Source organism: Festucalex cinctus, chromosome 13 (assembly GCF_051991245.1).
Source record: "Festucalex cinctus isolate MCC-2025b chromosome 13, RoL_Fcin_1.0, whole genome shotgun sequence".
Lineage (NCBI taxonomy): Eukaryota > Metazoa > Chordata > Actinopteri > Syngnathiformes > Syngnathidae > Festucalex > Festucalex cinctus.
The window spans coordinates 21,117,052-21,141,185 of NC_135423.1; the positions used below are offsets into that span (position 1 = coordinate 21,117,052).

The 24,134-nt window shown below is 40.8% G+C and overlaps 1 protein-coding gene across 2 annotated transcripts in view; it reads left to right on the forward strand.

Moving 5' to 3' along the window:
• The window catches only part of lsamp (limbic system associated membrane protein), a 380,427-nt gene that overhangs the window by 275,727 nt on the left and 80,566 nt on the right, over window positions 1–24,134 (forward strand). For both annotated transcript variants that reach the window (XM_077494301.1, XM_077494300.1), the window contains 2 exons: window positions 14,808–14,952; window positions 19,908–19,995. In XM_077494301.1, the coding sequence (XP_077350427.1) occupies window positions 14,808–14,952; window positions 19,908–19,995 (233 nt within the window). The remainder of the gene's footprint in view (window positions 1–14,807; window positions 14,953–19,907; window positions 19,996–24,134) is intronic.

Genomic DNA, 24,134 nt, shown 5'->3' on the forward strand with positions numbered 1-24,134 from the left:
TCCATTCAAAATGGTGGGTGGGTGAGACGATAATTTGTTTCCTTTAGCATTAAGCACAGTTTTAAATGACCAAAAACACATTGGGGCCTATTCACGAAAGGTTTGTGTCGCCTTTGCACGGCGCTAGCCGGCAAAAAAATGGAGCAATCAGCGTGCGCCTAATTCACTAAACACGGGGATGGGGAAATCCGTCACTAAGTGCGCGGCCTACCGGATTGTGCCACGGTCCGCCGGTGTTATTTGCGCCTATGTAAATGAGGTAATTTGCATCCATTTGACGCAAAATATGCCCACCCCAATGCAAATGAGACTCATTGATATGCAGCGTCTAATTCACTAACGCCAGCGCAAATAGCCACACAGTTTGCGCTACGCAAATAACGGTTTTGGAAAGCATGTATTAACCTGACGCAACCTCGATCCTGGGATCATGACAACAGTGCATGGCACGGTGCAACGTCCCTCTCTGGCTGTTCATGCAGAGAGGAGAGAAAGAGAGAGAGAGAGAGAGAGAGAGAGAGAGAGGGAAGATGACATTCCTCAATGTTGGTTTAGGACAACGTAACCCGGGCTGATCGACAATGGACATTTTACGATCATTTTTATGTGTCAGATGCATACTGTACGCCCACGCCAACCTCTGAAAATATATTTCTAAAAAACAATCGCACCAATAATTTATACTTTATGAATGAATGACGTTCGAGTCCAGGCTCCAGCCTTCCTGGGTGGAGTTTGCTTGTTCTCCCCGTGTCCACGTGGGTCTTCTCCGGGTACTCCGGTCTCCTCCCACATTCCAAAGACATGCATGGCAGGTTAATTGGGCGCTCCGAATTGTCCCTAGGTGTGCTTGTAAGTGTGGATGGTTGTTCGTCTCTCTGTGCCCTGCGATTGGCTGGCAACCAGTCCAGGGTGTCCCCCGCCTACTGCCCAGAGCCAGCTGAGATAGGCGCCAGCTCCCCCCGCGACTCTTGTGAGGAATGAACGGTCAAGAAAATGGATGGATGGATGGATGGATGGATGGATGAATGAATGACATTGTTGTCGTCCTCTCTGCTCTGTACAGCTTAATGGCGCTATAAATGCTTACTCTCGGTCCAACCTCGCTTTCTGATAATGTCATCTTTCTCGCAACTGTTACTATAACAACCATGTTCTTGCAAATCCATTGCCATGTGTGGTAAATCAGGTGCAAATTTGCTCCAAGCTGTCAGGTTTGTGTGTTGACTTTAGCATGTATAAAATACGTTTTTGGAAAGTGGCAAATGCTTAGAGCAGAAGAAGTGTTACAATTCATACTCCTGTGTAACATTATCTTTTTGTTGATCTTTTGTTAATAGAACTCATTTCTGCTTTGGGATTTTTTTTATTGTGTTCCGAGTTTTGCTGTGTTATCCGGAATTTTATATTTTCCCTTTCCGCTGTTTGTGGCTCCCTGATCTGTTCGTCATGTCATTGTCTCTACCTGATCTCATTAGGTCTGTTTTTTTCATTCAGCTTTTTTTTTTTTCTTTTAAATTCTCTTACACATTCATATAATATATATTTGCTTTTTGGGTCCAGCTGCCTTTCCACTATTAGAGCTCTGATGCTACCGCAGAAGTCACAACTTACGTAGGACAACTTTGTGCTCGCTATTTCACATCATTATTGTTGATATACAAGAGTGGCCAGGGAAAAAAAAGGGAAGAATGCCTTTTATGCGATGTAAAAGGGGCTTCTGACAAATGTAAATCAAGGGCATTACATAAAAAAAGAAACAGAACAGAGACGTGAAGGTCTCATTTTGAATACAGCTTATTGCTGTGTGAGTGCATTTAATACAGTTGCCTGGGTGACAAAAAAAAATAAGTAGCAGTACTTAACTTTGTTTCCAATTGTATCTACTAGCTAGACAAAGGAACTAAGAACCAGAGTGAGAGACTTGTGCTAAAATGCTGCAATTGAATAATTTAATGTCAAACCAAATGTCAAATGCATCAAAGGTCACCACATTTGTTCAGTTTGTAACAATGTTCCACATCTAAAGCAAACTGAATGAGAAAGTGAAATACAAATTACAAAGGGTGGAGGAATTAGTTTGTTTTTTTTTACACTTCTTGTGCATGCGTGGTACCTTTGTGTCCTTACTGCCTTTATCTCCAGCATCCTGTAGAAGATGTGCCGACTCCAATGCATATATGTAAATTGTTGGTTGTTGAGAGACGGAATGTAAAACTACACTGGGGGAAGAAAACCTCTAAACTGTGTTCATCTTCATTTTTAAACTAGGTCTATGGGAAAGAATTGAGCTCATTTGATTTATACACATTATTTATTGCTGATGTGACGTCTACTTGAAGACTTTCTACTTTGTTTAAAATGTGTCCTATTTGCTTTACTTCCATAGGTATTGTGTTGTTTTTGGTCTGCCTTACCTTTTGCTGGAAAAAAAAAAAAAAACAATTACAGAGAAGCACTTTACCCTTCAGTCTTTGGGAAATGTACTTCTGGTATTGGAAAAACTCCAAATGCATTTTATTGCATGATGCTCTTGGAAATTTACAAATGGCCTCTGATCCCCAAGACAAGTCCTTATGGATTGTTCTATGTTGCTTAGGTGTTTTGTTATCTGCAGCTGCCCTTCTGTGTCAGTGAATCACCATATTTAGTGATGCTGTATTTTAGAAAGATTATTTTGAACCCTTCAAACAGATCATTTCAGTTGATATCCACTCACTTGAAGTCTGCCCAGTTATCCACTAATGTAGATCCCATGGTACCCACAGTACATACTTAGTTGATGCTAAGTCACTCTCTTAGAAAACCGCTTTGAACTAATACTGAGCCCTAGGCTTCTATCCTCCCATGCCAGGGATTGTAGCTCTGGTTGAAGTGTTTTTAGTGCAAAAGATATTAAAGACAACCCACAAGACAAACTAGTGAGCTTGCCTCTGTTTCAAAGAATTAGCTTCATCACCTAACAAGGATCTCTGAAAACAATGGGAAATTTTGTTGATTTTTACTTTACATATGTTTTGTTTTGTTTTTTTGTTTTTTTTTGCCATTATTCTCCATGCTTTGACCATCTATCACGCTTCACTTCAAGTCTCACATCATTCAATCTCACTTTCCCTTCTGTGGTTTACAATGCCGCAAGGCACTGACAGGCTGGCAAGAGACCGAAACTCCCTCTCCCCCAATCTCCATTTCTCCCCCCCCAAACTCCCTACCACCCCGTCTGTCACGTCCACCTCTTGTCATGACAGATCCTTCCCTGTCTCCCTCAAGGGGAGCTTCATTAGTATGTGCTACACAAAATGTTTTGTTATATCAAAAGTGAAACCATTTCCTGCTCCAAATTTGAGAGGTTTTGTGTGAGGGAATGAAAGGCTAACAAAATGAATATATACTAGAAGGAATGGCTGATATAATTTGGGAACAAATCGACTAAAGGTATCAGTTGTGTGACTGTTCTGTCATGATATATAGCAACATAGCAGTGTGACAGTGCAGGTTTTCCCTCAGGGTTCTACTCCCCCAGCGGCCCACCAGGCTTTCCTACCCCCTGAAGATAATTCTGAACGGAATTTTGTCTGTCTCTCCCCGACCACTGGGCTTAGCAAGTTTTCTGGGGGAAACCCTGAAATGTATTTAACTTTTGAGGAGTGTGAGTTCATTGCCTAAACCAACCCCCCACCATCATCGCATTCCCGCACCACTATCAAGTCCTTCGCAATCTACAAACCTTGTGCGAAGCTGGGATAAAAAAAATAAATTAAAAAAAGAAAAAAAAAATCCTTCCGTGCACTCATCCCAAAGGGTTCATGGTTGACAGCCCTAACATCACATTGATGGCTAGAGGGAGTGGAAGGAAAGGAGAGAATTTGCTTGAAAATGTGATAATGAAGACAGCCGAGAGTAGTGATAAGGAAGATCAAGTGACAGATTGTTAATGGCACAAGCGAGACACCTGGCAATGTACTCTCTGGTGACGGTGAAACTTGCCATCTGTCAAGATGCTACGTTTTAAAAATGTGATTTATTTATTTATTTATTTATTTATTTATTTATTTATTTTTGACCAACAATGTGACTGTGATCGATATAGATTGACTTCACTGTCTTAAAAGAAAGGATATAAAAGTACGAATCATGTGATTCCAAAAATTACTTTGGTAAAAACACAATGAAAAGTCCTCATAAAAATCTGATATTTTCATGAATTTCGCAAGCTGTGACAGCTCACTGGCAAGGCCCCCTTTTTTTAACCCTTTGCGTACGTGACATCATTGGACTAAGGCAGTGCTGTCCAAACTCAGTCCTCGAGGACGGGAGTTCGACAGGTTTTGGATGTCTCCCTTCCCCAACAGTGCTGATATATGAAAATTAATAATTATGTGGGATGAAAGTCAAAACGGCTATTAAATTGTCACTCAGGTCAGCAAACAAAATAATACGAGATTGGACTGTTAATGCAAAAACAAGTGTTGCTTTCAAAGGCTTTTATTTGTAGTGGCAATCATGTTTTCTTTTCAAGTCTACATTTGTTGTCACTGTTTCTGCTAAGAGCAGCCTGATTAATCCAAGAAACTAATGAGGAAAATAGTTTTCTTAAGTTGTTTCCACATATGTGGATTTATTTTTTATTTTTTAGAAGATATTGGGGGGAAATGTGTACAGTACTCAGTGTAAGCCAATATAGGGCTGTGTAACTCAGGCTTAAAGGGAATTAATGTCACAACAAATTATTCAACAACCATTACTGCTTCATGCAATCAACATTCGCTCCCTCCCAATGAATTTAAGGAAAATTACACTTTTTTGTTCTTTATCACATAATCATCTATATGCAAAATGACATAGTTATATATTACAAATTATTATGTGCTTTAAATACAGCAAGCACAATTTAATAAATGGCAAATGTAAAGTTTATTTCCCAATAGTAAAGTAGGGGACTTCCTTGGCTTCCATGGCCTTTGATAATCTACTTGTTGAAGATAAAGATTCTATAGTGTCTGTATTTTGAATAGACAGATTTTTTATTACATAAATTCATAGTTCTCTTTAAGAGTAGCTTTTAAAAGGTGTTGGGAAGGTATTTGTTAAAATATGCTCCTACATAAAACTTGTTTTGAAAAAAATACTTTGTGGCTTCCTTGTTGAGTGTTTTGGATGGATTCTGCGCAATGAGGAACTCACACATACCTTTTTACGCAATGTGTGAGGCAGTTGATTAGCGAAGGACCTCGGGAAAGCTGACAGCAGCATCCCAAGTTGAACTCGTTCACCCACCACAGAACAATCACATCACAGCATTTGTGTGTCTCAGAGACAGATACCCGAGGCATAATTGCCCAATTGCTTCCACCTCTCTGCCATTCCACCTGTGCTTCTATATGGGAGAGAAAGATTTCTTATAATTTGGAGAGCTTTATGTCAAGAGAGATGTGCCAACTCATCGATCAATCCATTTTCTGTGCAGCTGTTTAAAGTAACGGGGAATCTGGAGACTACCCCAGTTGACTCAGGATTAGGGTTGAATGATTTTAGAAAAATAATGTAATTGCATCTGTATTGTGTAGTTCTTTACATTGTAAAATGTCAACCTAATCAAGATTGCTTAAACAATTATTCTAGTATTTGTCTTTCTGCTTCTTGTTTGGTTCTGCACCAGCGTTTGATTTGTTAATGACTCAAGAATATTTTTATTGGCAAACAGTATTCTTGCAAGCAAATATCAAATTACCTGAATCAGCAACACAATAACAAAAGAAGCTAAAATGTACAAACATTTACAAGACTGGCTTTGCTTTGCCTTGTTTACTCTTTCTAGATCCTTCAAGCACATGCTTCTATTAAAATAAACATGTGTCCTACCCAGAATAAACGAAATAACATTTGTCTACCTTCCCTTAATTACCAGTTGTTAGTGTGCTTGGGAGGACACAGCTTTCCAGACTGAGATCTGTCCCCTCAGGCTGAGATTGTGTCCCTCGCTGATGTCTTGGCAGGATGCCACACAGCTAAAGTCACTCCTCCTAAACAGCATTACAGATGAACTTACGTGCCTAAAACCTCATCAGAAGACACCAAGCCCACAATATATTGATTTAGGGTCAGCATTTAAAAGGAAGGCCGTTGTTCAGAATGTGGGATAGAAACACCTCAGTGCTACCTTGGCCAGAATGAAATCGATATTGAAAGTCTCTAACTTCGACACAGATGTGATCTATACACTCAACACTGTGCTAGATTATTTTATTTCCATCACTTTGAATTCATGAGCTAACATCCCTTTCCAGCTATGATTATTATGAATCAAATTAACTCTTTTACTGCCACGTTAGCAAAAAAAAATCCTTAATATGACAAAGGCTTTGATCATTTACATCATCCTTGAAAACGTTCAATTTCATCAGATTTCATCATGTTTCATTGAAATTTCATACGCAATGAGCCCATTTAAAAGAGATACAATGCTGCCATCTGCTGGCCAAAGATAGTGAGTTTTTTTGATTCCACAACTCATTGACAGGCAGCGTGTGCTGCACTTAGACGGGGAAATGCCCATTGATATATATATATATATATATATATATATATATATATATATATATATATATATATATATATATATATATATATATATAAACGTAGTTGACATCATTTAACGTTTATGATGGCATACATCGTGATTTTACTAATCGTTATTAAACGTTTTTGGTGGTCAAAGAGTTAATGTACTTGAGAAATTCTATCAATAAAGAATGATAATTGAGGAACAATTGTAGTATATAAAAATGTGTTTGGAACCCGGAGAGAAAAATATAGAACCGAACCGGAAATTTATTACAGTACGTGGACACCGGTGCTAATGCACCAAAAGTATTTGTCAACTGCCAATATTATGTCGACACAATTAGGCAACAGAAATTTTGGGTGCCAGTCCGAGCTCTAATTTTAATATACCGGTATACAAGTCACACCTGAGTACAAGTCACAGGACCAGCCAAACTATGAACTCATTTGCTCCAAAAACATCTAGATATGTTCTATTTTAAATGTATTAAGTGTCCCAAAGACGTATTTTTATACGTTTTGTTGTTGTTGTTGTTGTTGTTGTTGTTTTTATGCTAGAGCATACAGAAGGCTTAGATGCAGCCTCTCAACTGCAGAGAATGGGTGAAAAAAATATTAGTAATTACAAAAACGGCCAGCAGGTGGCAACAGAGTATAATAGATCAACCAGCCCATTATGAAAACAAGCTGTTTCCTCACAATTCTAAGCAGATTTGTAAAAAATTATGAAACTTAAATTGTTAAATTACGTAAACTTAAATGGATTTGTGACATTTGTCAATGACGTGATGTCATCTTTATTTCCTGTCGCCATAAAATATCAGCGAGGAATGATCGTCCCTTTCCTCCAAATATTTGTCCCTCCTTCCACAACACTTCTCATTTCATCGATGGAGTCTGATGGGAGGCGCTAACATGTAAATAGAGGATTAAGGACAGAAGATGTTGCAAATAAAGAAATCCATGGACAAACAAATAAGACACATTAAGGCCAAATCTAATTGCCGTGCACGCTTCTGCTGGCTAGATTTAACAGGTTCCTACATCCTTGAATGAATTTCAAAGTTGAGCCATATAATTTGGCCTTGAGCTTCCTCACAACGCCAAGCACAGAAAAGTCCCTTTGAAATTGATATGCAGTTTTTGGGTTCATTTGGCACCATGCAAAGAGTTTACAGAGTCCAAAGCTTAAACCTATGCCAGGCTAAAATGGTGCTTGTCTCATATCTCAGAGTTACTTTTCTAGGAAACACGCTATTCAATTGTAGTTGGACGTTTGCTGGCCTTTAACAACTCCCCCGCAGTTTGAGCTATCGTTACCATAGTCCGAAAAATATTTTCTGTGATTTTTACAGACGTGGTCAGTCTGTATGGTACCCCTGTGGCATGAATCGGATAAATGTATTGTTAAATTAAATAATTGATTGATTAATTAATTAATCAGAGGCGACTCAATATTTAAATTAAACTTGAGCTGGCCTTTCAGAGCACCACATTGTTTTTCTTTTCAGTTAGTTTTATCAGGATGACAGAAGATAACCTTTATAAATCAGTCATGAAAGTGAAGGATGCTACATTTTAATAGTTTGTGAGTTCGTTTTTCACCTCAAAGGTTAATAATAATAAATTGTTAAAACACACACAGTAAACAATCATTTATTTTCTAATCTACTTGGGAACTTAAAAAAGGCAGAACTCTAACTACTGTGACAGGAAATATGAACAAGTAAAAACGTAAAAGGTTAATATAAAATAGTGGTGATGAAGTGATGATGGAAGCGTGGTTAAAATAAAATGACGGACTAACGATTACAGTTTGATTCAGCATGGAAAAACAACGGACTGATGATGTCGGAAGGATGCTCAGGGCACTAACGAATGATGAATGATTGACCAACAAATTGTAATTTGCCTGCCTCTGGTAAATACCCATGTGATATTAAATTAAAGGCAATTGAAATACCATTACTCAGGCTACATTCAGAGGTTGCCTTGGTCTTGTGGAGTTGTGTGATTTTCATGTTGGGTCTGCAGATTTCTGAAATGTCACAATGAGGGGTCATGTCGACCCAATAAGCCTAAGCATGTGTTCATTCAATTTTCAAAAACAAACTGTTTTTCCATGTCCAAGAGGTACAAAATACAAGGCGTGCACACACATGCATGCGCACACATAGATTGATATTTTTTCTTTGTCCTCCCTTTTTAATTTCCCACAGGTTAGACATGGGTATTACTAAACTGCTTCTGACTCTTTAGACTGTTTTTATGATAATACATGTTAATGACAAGCGTGTGCCCCAGTGGTTTCGATTTGTTACTGTGTTTACAGGGTGTGATCAGGTAAAATCTATTTTGTTGGAAGGCAAATATAAATTAGCTCTAAAATGGGATGATGATTCGGTTGCATTTATTTAAAAGACCCCTGCGGAGTTGATAAAATGGTCTTAAAATAAGAATATTCTTTTGCAGATTTCTGTCGTGTGCCTCAGTGCATGAATGAATAAATGAGTTATTCAAATAATCAGAATTTTACAGCTCATTGTTCCAATTTAACATGGTCTGGGTAGAGAGAAAAAAAAAGGTAAACACTCCTAATGTTAATGTTAAAGAGGTCTATAGACATGTTATGATTTTATGCAGTCAATTACCACAATATTGTTATCATGTAGGCCTCACAGTGTTAAAACTCTCTAAATATAAGCTTGTGCAGTACAGTACAATGCTTTGTTTAACGTGATTTAGCTTCCCACTCAGACAGGGGACCAATTTAAGTGTTATTGTTATCATCTACACTAAATATTATGAAAGAGACTGCGGCAGCTGTAACATTCATGATGAGGTCATGTAGTATCTTGCTTTTTACCACATTGAAAGTGTTGTGATTTACATCACAAACTGAAACAATTAAGAAAATATGTTTAAAAAAAAATGACAGTGCTTAAGACACAATCATTTGAATAGTAGTATAACATGTACTAACAAATACTGACAGAATTGAAATGAATTAAGCTTCCGCAAATTAAATCCAAAAATTAGTTTGATTCACTTGTATTTTGTGTGCAAAGTGCATGACTGCAAGTGCTTTATTATCATTCCTACATGTCAAGGTAAGTTTATTTATATAGCCCTGAAACACAAAAGTGTCTCAAAAGGCTTTCACATGGCCACGGATGACAAATATTAACCACATCCCCTGATCAAACGATAAGAGGGCAAGGAAGAACTTTCAAAACCCCATTCGGGGAAAAATAAGAAATCTTGAGAATATGGCAATGCCCCTTCCAGGATGACCAGGCTGCAATGGATGCCAAATGGCATCAGTTTGTTCTACAAATGGCTGTCAAATCCAACATTCAACCTGATTTAGGCCTTTTCCTCCTAGAAAATCACAGAGGAGCATGCTGACCTTTTCATTTGACCCCATCCCTGTCAATCTCATGTTGTTTGATATGATGACACCTCCATTCATTAACCTTTCAAGTCCAGCAAGACAACTAAAGTGTTCTAATTAGTAGCTGCAGCATCAAATTGAATCCTTTTGAACCCAATTAATAAGATGTGGAAAATGAAGCCAGAAGGGAGAAATGCTGATTAGTGCAGTTAGAAAGTATGAAAACAAGTTCCTACAAATGATCATGGAAGCAACTTGTCGACCCAGCTCTGACTCAAAGCGTAATTCTATAAGCCATTTCTTTCATTTTAAGCTTCATATAAAAATATTCATCACTGTGGTACTGTTGTTAATATTTAATTTATCACAAGGGTGAATTTACGCCTCCTAGGAGAGGTGTTCCGGCATGTTCAAGCATTGGATGGATGGATGGATGGATGGATGGATGGATGGATGGATGGATGGATGGACGGATAATGGTGAATTTACACTATTCGTGACTTTGGCACAGTGAAGTAGTGGTTAGCACACCTGTCTCACAGTTCTGATGATGCACATGCCTCCATATCTACACCCCTTCAAATTGCCATGGCACTTTAAAATGTTGCACTTTATCGTACACTCAAGCAATTATTTATTTATTTTTTGGCTCGATTCAGTGCTCACTATTGGCATGGATGTATTCCAACGAAGAATTGAGCATATCCATAAGCATTTCAACAAAGTATATGGAGGATGAAGAGCTTAATAAATAGTTGTGGAAATAATGGTTATATTTTGGTTACACTATATAATGGTGATAATCATAATAATAATAATAATTATTATTATTATTATTGTTAATATTGTTATCATATTATTATAGCTGTTATGTAAAAGCCAAGTATACATGGTATATTACTTATTAAGAATAACAAGTGTATTAATCCTCAATAAGTCTAATAATATACCAGATAGCCTAATAATATACTATGTTTAGGAAAATTTACAAATTGTAAAAAAAAATATTTTGACATTTTGATGTTGAAATGGCGATAAAGGTGTAGGAATATAAAAGTTTATACTTCTTCCTACTCCTTTTCGACTGATTGATGACTGTCTTACTTTATATCATTTGCTGCTTAATATGATGTTAAATTTTGTTTCTTGTTTTTTCTTCGTTTTTTTAATGAAGTTAGAAAAAGCACGATACAAGTGAATGCCTAACCCATCAACAGCCTTCAACATTACGAGAATGAAAACCCACAAAATCCTACTTTTTATACATCCTATTTTATACTAGTCACAGCCTGAGAAATCCAGTCTCACTGTGACACACCTTAACTCGTAGTCAGTTTGAAGTAACTGTGACCAGCGCTCTGACAAAGGTTATGAAGTTCACTGCTTCCCGGCAGGTTCCTCATTATCAAGAGCAAGAAGTAGGAACTTGTATGTCTTCCCCTGCACTCTGAGCTGGTCCCCCCTGTAGGTTGTAGCTTTAAAAGCACACAATCAAACAAGAGGTTGGAGACAGACACCTGATGCATCGAGTAACTCTGTGAATTCCATTTGACTTCTGCATGACTTGGTTAATGTCTGATGCACGCTGTGAATAGACAGATTTGATGAAATCCACAGTGGGTAAAATAGAAAATTAATGAAGAAGGAAAACGTTTTTGAAGAGGACACGTTCATAGACGAGAACCAATGCAAGAGTAAAATACAAATTAGACTGCAGTATCGGTGTGTTTATTACGACTTGGAACAAAACAAAATTAACCAGAAAGCTATCTGTGATTCGCTCTAAATGGACTTGTGAGTGCGAGGGAAACAGCTCATTAGCCGTGGCTGCACCCGCAGTGAAAAATCTAATTGTGCTTCTTGGTTTTGATGTAAATGGCCGATCAAACCAAATCAAACACTTTCAGATGTTGTACATAAACTTGTTCCCCAAATAATGCCAAGCACATTAGTAATGTTAGGGTTCAAATCTGACAATCATGCAGGCTGGATTCAAAGTTTATTTCCCTGTGATCGAGAGGAAACCAATCAGGGGTGTAGTTTTTTTGTTTTTCTCCGCCACCCCCCATCTTAATCTACAGGGATAGGCTTCACCCTAGCTCGCTGTAACCCAGGCCTGACCAGTTAAAGTCACATAAAATAAACAAATGGACCTATAATCTAGGCAGGGAGGCATGCATGATTGATTGCTGAAATGTGTTGTACAGCAGCCTTCCTTAAATTAGAACTTTTAGAACTATTATAATAAATGACATAACCTGGCTTTTTTATAATAAATGACATAACCTGGCTTTTGCCGCAAAATTAGTAGCTTTCAGAATCCAGAAAAAAAAAAATGGACTAATTCTGGTTGGCAAATAAAAATGGAATGAATAAATAAAATGAGTTCTACAGAAAGAAATGAAACCTCAGCAGAGGCTCATGCTGCGATCACAAGCCCTTAACCAGCTCCCACTGAGGAGGCTGCACCGCTACCATTAATAAGTTCAGGTCACCCGCCAAAAACAACCTCAGTCCACTTCCCTTGCAATCTACAATCTCGATTTTGAATACACCGCACAGCTCTGTGAGGCTGAAGGATTCACTGAAATAAATCTGCATGTACAAGTAAATCAATTCTCATTGTTTGTGGCAATGTGACATCTTCTCACTTTTTTTTGTACGTAGTTGCCAGACAGGAGCGAAGCTCATTGTTCCATGGCACAATGAATTAGTGCACAATGGGGAGTACACGAAAAGATTTTTCCTTTTTTATACGTAAAAATAGGCTCTCTTAATAAAAATATATTCATCAGAAAGAGGAGAACGATGAGGTGTTTAAATAGTGAGTAAGCCACCGTGAGAGATGGGGGGTGGGTGGGTGAGTAAAATATATATATATATATATATATATATATATATATATATATATATATATATATATATATATATATAAAAGAAGTATTAGGATAATTAGAGGTGGCACGGAGGAGTAATATATGTGATTTATTCTCTGACAGGCGTGTTATTGCTGTTTAGTGTAATCAAACACTTGTTGACATTATTCCTATTACTCGGCTGTCAGCGTAGCATAAATGTAATATGCCAAGCCTACATAGTTTAAATTGAAGTCTGCCATGGAATGTTGACATGTTTTGGGTGTGACAATCAGTGGTACTTTTAACTTTAACTTTCATGCCTGTTTAGAATTTTTTTTTTTTTTTTTTTTTTTTTTTTTTTTTTTTTTATGACATCCTCCTGTCGGGGGGAGGGGTGGGTTTTCTTTTGATTGTACTATGAATGTTTTAATTTTTCAGCACCCTGAGTTGCATTTTAATGTATGAAAGCCGCTCTATAAATAAAGTTTGATTTTATTTGAAATGACACTGCAGAATATGTACGTTTTGATTTGTTGGATCTGACCACAGCAATTGACTGGACTGTTGGCTGGACTGGTGGACTGTTGGCTCATTTGCAGCACCAGGTGGGCATTAGCGGTAGTGGTATCCCATTTGGCTGACAGAACTTCATATGGTGTTCCACAGGGTTCTTTTTGGGGGTAACTCCTGTTTTCATTGTATTTGATGACCCTGGGTTCCATCTTAATAAAACATGGTATTTCTTTTCACGGCTATGAGGACGACAGGCCATTTTTGTCCTGTCTGGAGGAAATCAAGGCCTGGATGGCACTCAATTTCTTGAACTTCAATGAAAAGAATACTGAAGTTTTGGTCCGACTGACTTGGGCCTCTTGGCGTCCTATCTAAAGCCCATAGTCTCGAACTTGGGTCTTAAGATAGACAGTGATTTTAAATTGGAGCTGTTCCATCAATCTTTTTTCATCGTAGGCAGTTGGCCATAGTTAAGACGCTTCTTTCTCAGCAGCACTTAGAAACAGTACTAGTAGTCCATACCTTCATTACATCTCGCCTGGATTACTGCAATGCACTTTATTTTGGACTCAGCCAGTCCTCCCTCAAGCTTCACCAGTTGGTCCAAAATATTGGTGCTCGTCTCCTAACTGGTGCTCGTAGGAGGGAGCACATAACCCCAATTCTGGCCTCTCTTCACTGGCTGCCTGTGTAATTCAGAGTTTTAAGAATTTTAAGAAATGTCTTTGTATGTAGTGATGGTTGTTTTAAATTGCAGTTGAGTTGTCTTCACACCCATCATCATCTTATAGGCTTGCTTGGGAACACATGTTTTCAGTTATTTTTAATTAGTTACTATAATGAATTCTGAATGGAGAATTAATTTAAAAAAATCATATTTTGCAAAGTGACACAGTGCCACTGCAGCCTTAAGACAGAGGTCAATGGATGCTAGTATTATGCATCAGGTGGCTCAGTCCAATACTTGAGACTTTTCACGGGTAGGCACATTAGAGCAATATTTGCTTACTACTAATAATAATAATACTTGTTCAACATAGCCACCAAACACCAAATGACTCACAGTGCAGTTGTGCAGACATCTCTGCTCAGTGTTAAAGAGAATTTCTCCTCAATGATCAATAATGTAAACTAAATAAACTCAATTGGTACTTGTCTACAGGAAAGTTTGTACAAGGATTTAGCACCAGATTGTTATGGTGCTCAAGTGCCCACATTGATGCCGTTATTATTATCAGGATGGGTTCAGGCACCCTTAACATATTTGCTGAGTGTATTTGTTGGACGATCGGGACTCCTATACAAGAAAATGTGTCATTTGAAGTAACAAAACAGACATCATACATTTATTTATTTGTTTGTTTATTTGTTTGTTTGTTTGTTTGTTTGTTTGTTTTTAAAGCTGGACTTTACACTGATTGAAAACTGAGCCTTCCACTTCTATCCCCTCTCCTCATTCTTTCCTGATGTGCCCACAGGTGTTATGTTGATGACAAAGCCTCCAAGGTGGCCTGGCTCAATCGATCAAACATTATCTTTGCCGGTGAGGACAAGTGGTCTCTAGACCCCAGAGTTGACCTGGTTACCAAAGGACAACTTGAGTACAGCCTCCGCATCCAGAAGGTAATAATGACGATTATCACGATTTGAATGTACACAGCATGCTTTTTCATAAGATTACATTATATTGAAATTTGAATAATAGAGTTGTGTTATGCAACTAAGTGCTGAGAACAGTTATTACAGTACATTCAAAAAACAATAAAAGGTGCAGTGTTTGTGCATGCATGTAGATAACAGGTAGATTTGAGCATATTATTTTTTTGCAAAATACAAACAATCGGGCGGTGGGCCGAGGCCATGTATCTGCTTTAGTTTTTTAGATCAATGATCCCTGGTGAGGGAAGACGTGGATCGAAAAAACAACACATTGCAAAGTTCGCAATGACATTTAGACATTGTTAGAGAAGCCTTAAAGTTTAAAAAGAATGGTTGACTTTTCAAAAGAAGTGACAATAAGGATAATTTTCAGTCAAGTTTAAAGACGAACTTCAACGATCTTGACACATTTTACCATTCTGAAAGTGACTGATGTACAAAAGTTTTATTTTAGCAATAAATGTGTCGATGTGTGTAGTAATTGTCACGTTGCGAGGAGGTAGGACCCAGACGCAGGATAAGGTAGGCCACAGAGGCAACAGGTCTTATTGCCGGGCAGCAGCAGTCTCCTCTCACACTGAGAGGAGAAAGGGGGAATCAAAAAGGTGGAGAACAAAAAACGCTCCACTGGGGAGGAAAAAACAGGCAAAAGGTATCGGGGACAACAAAAGGCGCTCCGCTAGGGAGGAAAAAGGCTCAAGGCAAAAAGGGGTAACTCAAGGCGCTCCGCTGGGGAGGACAAGGCACAAAAACAAGACAAGGCACAAAAACAAGGCAAAACAACAAGGCAACAGGAACAAGGAACAAGGACTCGAGGACTGTGGGACGCTTCCATGCACTAACTATGTGTGTGACACTTCGGCCAGGGAGGGGAGAATGCAGGTGGCTTTTATGTCCGGGTTGATTGGGAGCAGGTGGAAACAATCATGGGCGTGGACCGGTGATCAGTGAGCTGCAGGAAGGGTAAGTGACCTGGGGTGAGAGGAGAGTTAGGGTTTTCAAAGTAAAACAGGAAACATGGATAACAAAAACAAAAGCATGGGCCGTCACGCCGGTGGCGGCGTGACAGTACCCCCCCCTCAAGGGCCGGCTCCTGACGGCCCTTCAATATCAAAAAGTCCAAAAAACAAGGGCGGGCGGAAGGGGGCACGGAGGTGGGAACACGGCCCACCCATCCGTCCCAGACAAAAAGCAGTTCAGGAGGGCGTCCTCGACGCCCGACAAGAGAGTCCCAGCGGGGCCAGTCAGGAGGGCGTCCTCGACGCCCGACAAGGAGCAGAGGTGGCGGCGGGGTGTTCGCTGCCAGATGAGGAGCAGGAGGCGGCCGCTGGCCGGGCGCCGCCGGAACTGGTGCAGGCGATGGCGGCCGCTGGCCGGGCGCCGCCGGAACTGGTGCAAGAGGAGGCGGCCGCTGGCTGGGCGCCGCCGGTCGAGGAACCGGAGGTGGCGGCCGCAATCCATGCGCCGCCTGACGAGGAACAGGAGGTGGCGGCCGCATTCCATGCGCCGCCGGACGAGGAACAGGAGGTGGCGACCGCAATCCATGCGCCGCCTGACGAGGAACAGGAGGTGGCGGCCGCAATCCATGCGCCGCCTGACGAGGAACGAGAGGTGGCGGCCGCATTCCATGCGCCGCCGGACGAGGAACAGGAGGTGGCGACCGCAATCCATGCGCCGCCTGACGAGGAACAGGAAGTAGCGGCCCAGGCGAAGCGGCCAGGGGTTGCGGCGGCAGCGACCCAGGCGAAGCGGCCGGGGGCTGCGGCGGCAGCGGCACAGGCGAAGCGGCCGGGGGCTGCGGCGGCAGCGGCACAGGCGAAGCGGCCGGGGGCTGCGGCGGCAGCGGCACAGGCGAAGCGGCCGGGGGCTGCGGCGGCAGCGGCACAGGCGAAGCGGCCGGGGACTGCGGCGGCAGCGGCACAGGCGAAGCGGCCGGGGACTGCGGCGGCAGCAGACGAGGTTCAGGGGCGAGAGGCTGCAGCAGACGAGGTTCAGGAGCGAGAGGCTCCAGCAGACGAGGTTCAGGAGCGAGAGGCTCCAGCAGACGAGGTTCAGGAGCGAGAGGCTCCAGCAGACGAGGTTCAGGAGCGAGAGGCTCCAGCAGACGAGGTTCAGGAGCGAGAGGCTCCAGCAGACGAGGTTCAGGAGCGAGAGGCTCCAGCAGACGAGGTTCAGGAGCGAGAGGCTCCAGCAGACGAGGTTCAGGAGCGAGAGGCTCCAGCAGACGAGGTTCAGGAGCGAGAGGCTCCAGCAGACGAGGTTCAGGAGCGAGAGGCTCCAGCAGACGAGGTTCAGGAGCGAGAGGCTCCAGCAGACGAGGTTCAGGAGCGAGAGGCTCCAGCAGACGAGGTTCAGGAGCGAGAGGCTCCAGCAGACGAGGTTCAGGAGCGAGAGGCTCCAGCAGACGAGGTTCAGGAGCGAGAGGCTCCAGCAGACGAGGTTCAGGAGCGAGAGGCTCCAGCAGACGAGGTTCAGGAGCGAGAGGCTCCAGCAGACGAGGTTCAGGAGCGAGAGGCTCCAGCAGACGAGGTTCAGGAGCGAGAGGCTCCAGCAGACTAGGTTCAGGAGCGAGAGGCTGCAGCAGACGAGGTTCAGGGGCGAGAGGCTGCAGCAGACGAGGTTCGGGGTTCTGAGGCCAGTCCGACCCTTCACCCCAGTCGCCACGGTCCAAAGCCATCAACTCTTTTATCTCTGCAATGACTCGGGCGATGTCTTCAAGCCTCTGCCAGGTCTCCAATTTGGACACTCCCGCTGGGTCCATGCTGGCCGAAGTGTACTGTCACGTTGCGAGGAGGTAGGACCCAGACGCAGGATAAGGTAGGCCACAGAGGCAACAGGTCTTATTGCCGGGCAGCAGCAGTCTCCTCTCACACTGAGAGGAGAAAGGGGGAATCAAAAAGGTGGAGAACAAAAAACGCTCCACTGGGGAGGAAAAAACAGGCAAAAGGTATCGGGGACAACAAAAGGCGCTCCGCTAGGGAGGAAAAAGGCTCAAGGCAAAAAGGGGTAACTCAAGGCGCTCCGCTGGGGAGGACAAGGCACAAAAACAAGACAAGGCACAAAAACAAGGCAAAACAACAAGGCAACAGGAACAAGGAACAAGGACTCGAGGACTGTGGGACGCTTCCATGCACTAACTATGTGTGTGACACTTCGGCCAGGGAGGGGAGAATGCAGGTGGCTTTTATGTCCGGGTTGATTGGGAGCAGGTGGAAACAATCATGGGCGTGGACCGGTGATCAGTGAGCTGCAGGAAGGGTAAGTGACCTGGGGTGAGAGGAGAGTTAGGGTTTTCAAAGTAAAACAGGAAACATGGATAACAAAAACAAAAGCATGGGCCGTCACGCCGGTGGCGGCGTGACAGTAATACTAAACCCAGAAAAACAAATCCAAGAGGGCGCATTTCGAAGTGTGTCATTGGACAATAACCACAACTATGGAATGCATGTCGGACCCCGAGCATAGCTGCCCGCTCTTTGCCGGAGCCGGTAACCCACACATAGTTACATCTCATTGTTTATTAATTACTATGATGTTGCTCTTATTTCCAGTCATGTCTGTCGTTTTACAGTAGGTTTCAGAATTAAGCTAGCACTAGTAGACTATTGTAATATTACTCTATGCGCCCTATTCACTAAAGGTTTGCGTCGCCTTTGCACCGCGCTAACCGACAAAAATGGAGCAATTAGGGAGCACCTAATTCACTAAACACGCGCAGATGGGGAAATCCGTCACTAAGTGCTCTGCCGAATAGATTGCGTCACGGTGCGCCAGTGTTATTTGCGCGTATGTAAATGAGGTAATTTGCATACATTTGACGCAAAATATGCCCACCCCAATGCAAATGAGAGTCATTGATATGCAGCGTCTAATTCACTAACGTCAGCGCAAATAGCAACACCGCGTTTGTGTGACGCAAATAACGTTTTTGGTAAGCATGTATTAACCTGACGCACCTCGATCTCCGGCAGTGCATGCCATTTGCCGCACAACATGCGCGGCTGGTCACGCAGAGAGGAGAGAAAAAGAGAGAGAGGGGGAAATATTTCCGTGTTAGTTTAGGACAACATAACGTAACCCGGGCTGATCGGCAATGACAGGGAAGCATTTTACGATCATTCTTATGTGCCAGATGCATACTGTACACCCATGCCAACCTCTGAAAATATATTTTTAAAATACGATCGCACCAATAATTTGTACTTTATGAATGAATGACGTCGTTGTCGTCCTCTCTGCTCTGTACAGCTTAATGGCGCTCTAAACGCTTACTCTCGGTCCAACCTCGCTTTCTGATAATGTCATCTTTCTCGCAACTGTTTCTATAACAACCATGTTCTTGGCGCAAATCCATTGCCATGTGTGGTAAATCAGGTGCAAATTTGCTCCAAGCTGTCAGTTTTGTGTGCGTGTTTGCGCCTGTATATGATTACTAGAGCAATATCCTTAGTGAATAGGTTGGTAACTGGGCGCAGACTGCGGGTGCAGTTGTGGTGCAATATTTCACGCTATTACCGGACGCAGCGCATTCTTAGTGAATATGCCCCTATGTGTTGCTTAAATTTGCAATTATCTTTATTTTGGGATTTGTGTATTTTGGGATTTAGTTTGTTAATTTCTCAACTCTTTTTGAAGAACTGTTCGCTATCATACATTAGGGATGTATATATATATATATATATATATATATATATATATATATATATATATATATATATATATATATATATATATATATATATATATATATATATATATATTTATATAAGGATAATATGCTATACATTGAACCACAATTTTTAAGTATTCATTCATAACTTGTGGTTATTTTAATTCATGTTTTAAAAGGAAATCAATGATGTTCTTAATGATTCAAATATATTAAATATGAATAACTAACATTATGTATTATTGTTTAGGTGGATGTTTATGATGAAGGGTCGTATACTTGCTCCATTCAAACAAAGCAGCAGGCTAAGCCCTCGTTGGTCTACCTCATTGTTCAAGGTAAGCTATATTTATCTAAGGGGAAAAAATATAAATGAATGAATGAATGAATGAATGAATGAATGAATGAAGAGTTTGATTCAACACTCCTCTTTTTAGTCGTCACCTTATGCCCTCTTCATTCCTACATACACTTTGCTGTTTACACCAGTAATTATTGTCAAATTTAAACCTCTGAATGATAAAATGATGACTCACAAGTCCATCAGCAGATAGGACCCATAGTGCAATTTCAAGAGACACAGCAGCTGACCATATTAGAACATAAGAATGGATGATATGAAACATTAGTTGTGTATTTAAAGGTCAATATGTGAATCGATGATATCCATGGCAACAAATTGCCCTGTCTTCATTGAATGTATTGTGGAAGATTTTGAACTGCTTGATCATTGAATTTCCTGTGTCCACCTCCAAACTCTTCCAGGAGCCTCATTTGTCTCAGCTAATAGGACAGCTATAACCAAACATTGATTCTTTCTCCTTAATTCTCTGCTATTTCGTACTCTGTTGTGTCTTTTAAAGTCCCATTCAATTGTACTCCTGCAGTGATGTTTATCTGTTGCATTTCCCCACTTTGTGGGTGAAATTTTGTCTGAAAACATCTCTGGTAATTAATGTAAATATATTTCCTGGTGACATGTTGTCCCTGTGCTTGCATAAGTTCACTCCAGATACTCAGATTTTTCTTCCACTGTCCAAAAATAGGCATGTGAGACCAGTGATTCCCAACCAGGTTGCCACAAGTGTGCACAGGAGTGCTGTGGGAGATGATTAAATTTCACTTAATTTGAATAAAAATTATTATTCATTTGTTACAGATGTTTTTTTTTCATCTACATATGCTAGTGACGTATATCGAAAGGCAGAAAATTAATTCCTCTTCCTTTAGATGGCAGAAGAAATATGTGCATTCACCTGTTGAGATTTGTACAACAAAATAAATTGTGGCCTTACTATATCATCTTTGTGATCAATTAATCAGACCTAGATTTCACACTATGTAAGTCAAATTGTAAGTAAATACATTCAACCTCCCCGTTTTGTTGTCGTATTTTTGCTCCTCAAAATTACTAAATTGCTCCTCAGATGAAATCATTAACTAGCAAATGTGATCAGCAAAGAATAAAAAGAAATTTTGAGCCCTGTATTATAAATCCTCTTTCTTGGTTTAATGACTTTTAGTATGTCAAATTATTTATATAACACGTTTCAGACATTAGAAATACAATGTAAAATGCTTTACAGAGATAAAAACAGACAATTGAAATGCCAATAAAAAAAAAAAAAAAACACACATTAGAACACACGCACACTTAATAGCTAATAAGGTCAAGACATGGCAAGGCAATGAGGAGCCAGGTGAGGAGAATCTTTCACCACATCTCCTTGGCGCCAGCCATGGCCCCCAGTAACAGACGCAAGTCGAGGACCACATAACCAAAGCTGACAATTTTCTGCTTGTAGCGATGGCAAAATAATTGGAAAACAAATGATCAGACAAAGCAAATTTGCAGTGCAAGGAAAAAGTGTCGAGCTGAGCAGGCCACAGACGTGAAAGCACCAGGGGGCACTATGCATGACACGAATCCTCATTTAACAGCCTGTGTTCAGACCAATCCAATTAGATCTTTATGAAATGTAGGGCAATCTTTTCAGATGGGTCATAAGAAGTGTGCATGTGTGTGAGAGAGTAATATTTTTCCACGTTAGTTGGTATTATAATTGATGAAGCTATATTTACCTTAGACACCGTAATATCTTGAATAACACACACTCACTAGTAAATACAACCCAAAAATCCCCTTCAAAAGCATTTTTTTTGTGCTGACAGTGAATAGTAACGTGTCAAGCTGAAAATAGTGGTGACAAAAATTTTGCATGACAGGCATGTTAAAATAACGGTGACAGACATGAAATTTACTGTCAGTCCTAAAATAGCGGCTGCAATCTAGCAATGATGGAAGCTGAGTTAAAATATTGTTGACAATTTCACGATTACAGTTTGAGTTGGCTTGAAATATTGATGAATTGATGATGGAAGGGCGTCCCGACTCTTGACGTTCACCAAATGTGAGATGCTCAAAATTCAATGACACACTCACCTCTGCAAAAATAATTCACAGTAATAAAGGAAAGGAAACTGGACAGAAGAAATTGACCAGTCTAAAACCAAAAAAACGTATTTATGCGTTGTTGTTGTTTTTAATGCTAAAGCATACAGAAGGCTTTGATGCAACCTCTCAACTGGAAAGAACAGTTGCAGAAATGATAGTTATTACACAAACGGCCAGCAGGTGGCAGCAGAGCAAAGGAGATCAACCAGCGCCATCTAGAAAAAAAAGCTAAATTACTTACAATTTTAAATAGATTTGTGAAAACCGATGAAATTTAGCTCTCTTCTAATGCTAATTGCTGCAAAACGGAAACAGATAGAAACATACTTTTTTTTCCTGATGAAAGATGAGACTTAGGTAGGTTCCATGCTTTTATAGCAATTGAATACAAAATTCTGTGGGCCTTGCAAGATCAGTCAAAATTCAGTAAAACAGCCGGGAGTGAACCCGATTGCTTCTGTGAAAATGGCTGGGAGTGAATGAGTTAAGGGCATTACCTACGCTACAGTGGACTAAACAGAACAGGTTGAAACCGGTTATCGTCAGCTCTGATTCCTTGTCAGCACTACAGAACATGGAAACTGCATCAAATTGCAAACAATTATTGGTCTAATCTATGCTTTAATTTTATTTTGACTGACGACCAGTCCACAGTCGACAGGATATGCATCAGATAATTATTGTATATTCATCTAATTTTTTTTTTTTAAAGCTTGTTAACGCAGAAGATTAAATTTCGAGTCACTACTGCCACCTGTGGCCGGAAAATGATACTGCATTTTCCCTTCTTCACGTGCACAACACGCACATCATGTCACATCCGCAGACAGAGGGCAGGAAATTTGAACCCGCATCCAATCTGAAAACTCTTGGCCATAGGCTTGCTGGAGGTCCCATTATGAACAGCTATTAGCTCAGATGTTAATCTACTAATTAAAAAAGTCATAAATGGTCAAATAAAAAGGCGATTTTAAAGATCTTTTGGGGCAAATTGTCACAAAGTGCAGCTTTAATTCATTTATATGAATCACCTCCATACCAATCATATTCTATCAAATCGATTAATTACCATTGTCATAATTACTGTATTTTTGATATATCTATTCTTTTTACTTCTGTGATCTTAACCAATCTGGATTAAGTGCACAAATTGTTCTCCAATGTCACTTTCATAAGCAGCTTTTCCTTTAGGATGGATTGGCATTAAACATTCATAAATGTCACAAGAGCAGAGTGGCTATAAAGTAGCAGACAGTTTGGCGAGACCCTTTAACAGCTGTTCTTTCCCTGTTGTGACCCCTTTTCAAGATGTTTTGTCCACTGAGATGTGACGTGTAAAAGTGTTACAGTCACTTCCTCTTGATAATGAAAAACTGAATTATTAGGGCCCGAGCAGCGACCGCTGCGAGGTCCCTATTGTTCCTGAAGGAATTCTTATTAGGGCCCGAGCAGCGGCGGCGGCGGTGCCGCTGCGAGGCCCTATTGTTTTTGTAGGAATTCTTCTTATTATTATTAGGGCCCGAGCAGCGACCGCTGCGAGGTCCCTATTGTTCCTGAAGGAATTCTTATTATTAGGGCCCGAGCAGCGGCGGCGGCGGTGCCGCTGCGAGGCCCTATTGTTTTTGTAGGAATTCTTCTTATTATTAGGGCCCGAGCAGCGACCGCTGCGAGGTCCCTATTGTTTTTCAAGGAATTCTTATTATTATTCTTCTTTTTATTTGTTATTATTCTTTTCCGCAAACAATCACATTTTTGAGACACTAAACGTGAACGAAAACTCACCAAACTTTACACACACGTCAGGCCTGGCGAAAAATTTGATATTTTAAAGTCGCCATAGGTGATAACAGAAAAATTGCTCCATAGCGCCACCTACATAGGTTAAACAGATCCCTGGCCCGCTACGATTGTCCGACGGCTATGAAAATTGTGTGGCACCTGTAGCACATCCAGATGAACAAAAACCTCTTTGATGTGTGTACCCTAAAATAGACAGGAAGTGAGATATGAGTATTTAAATGG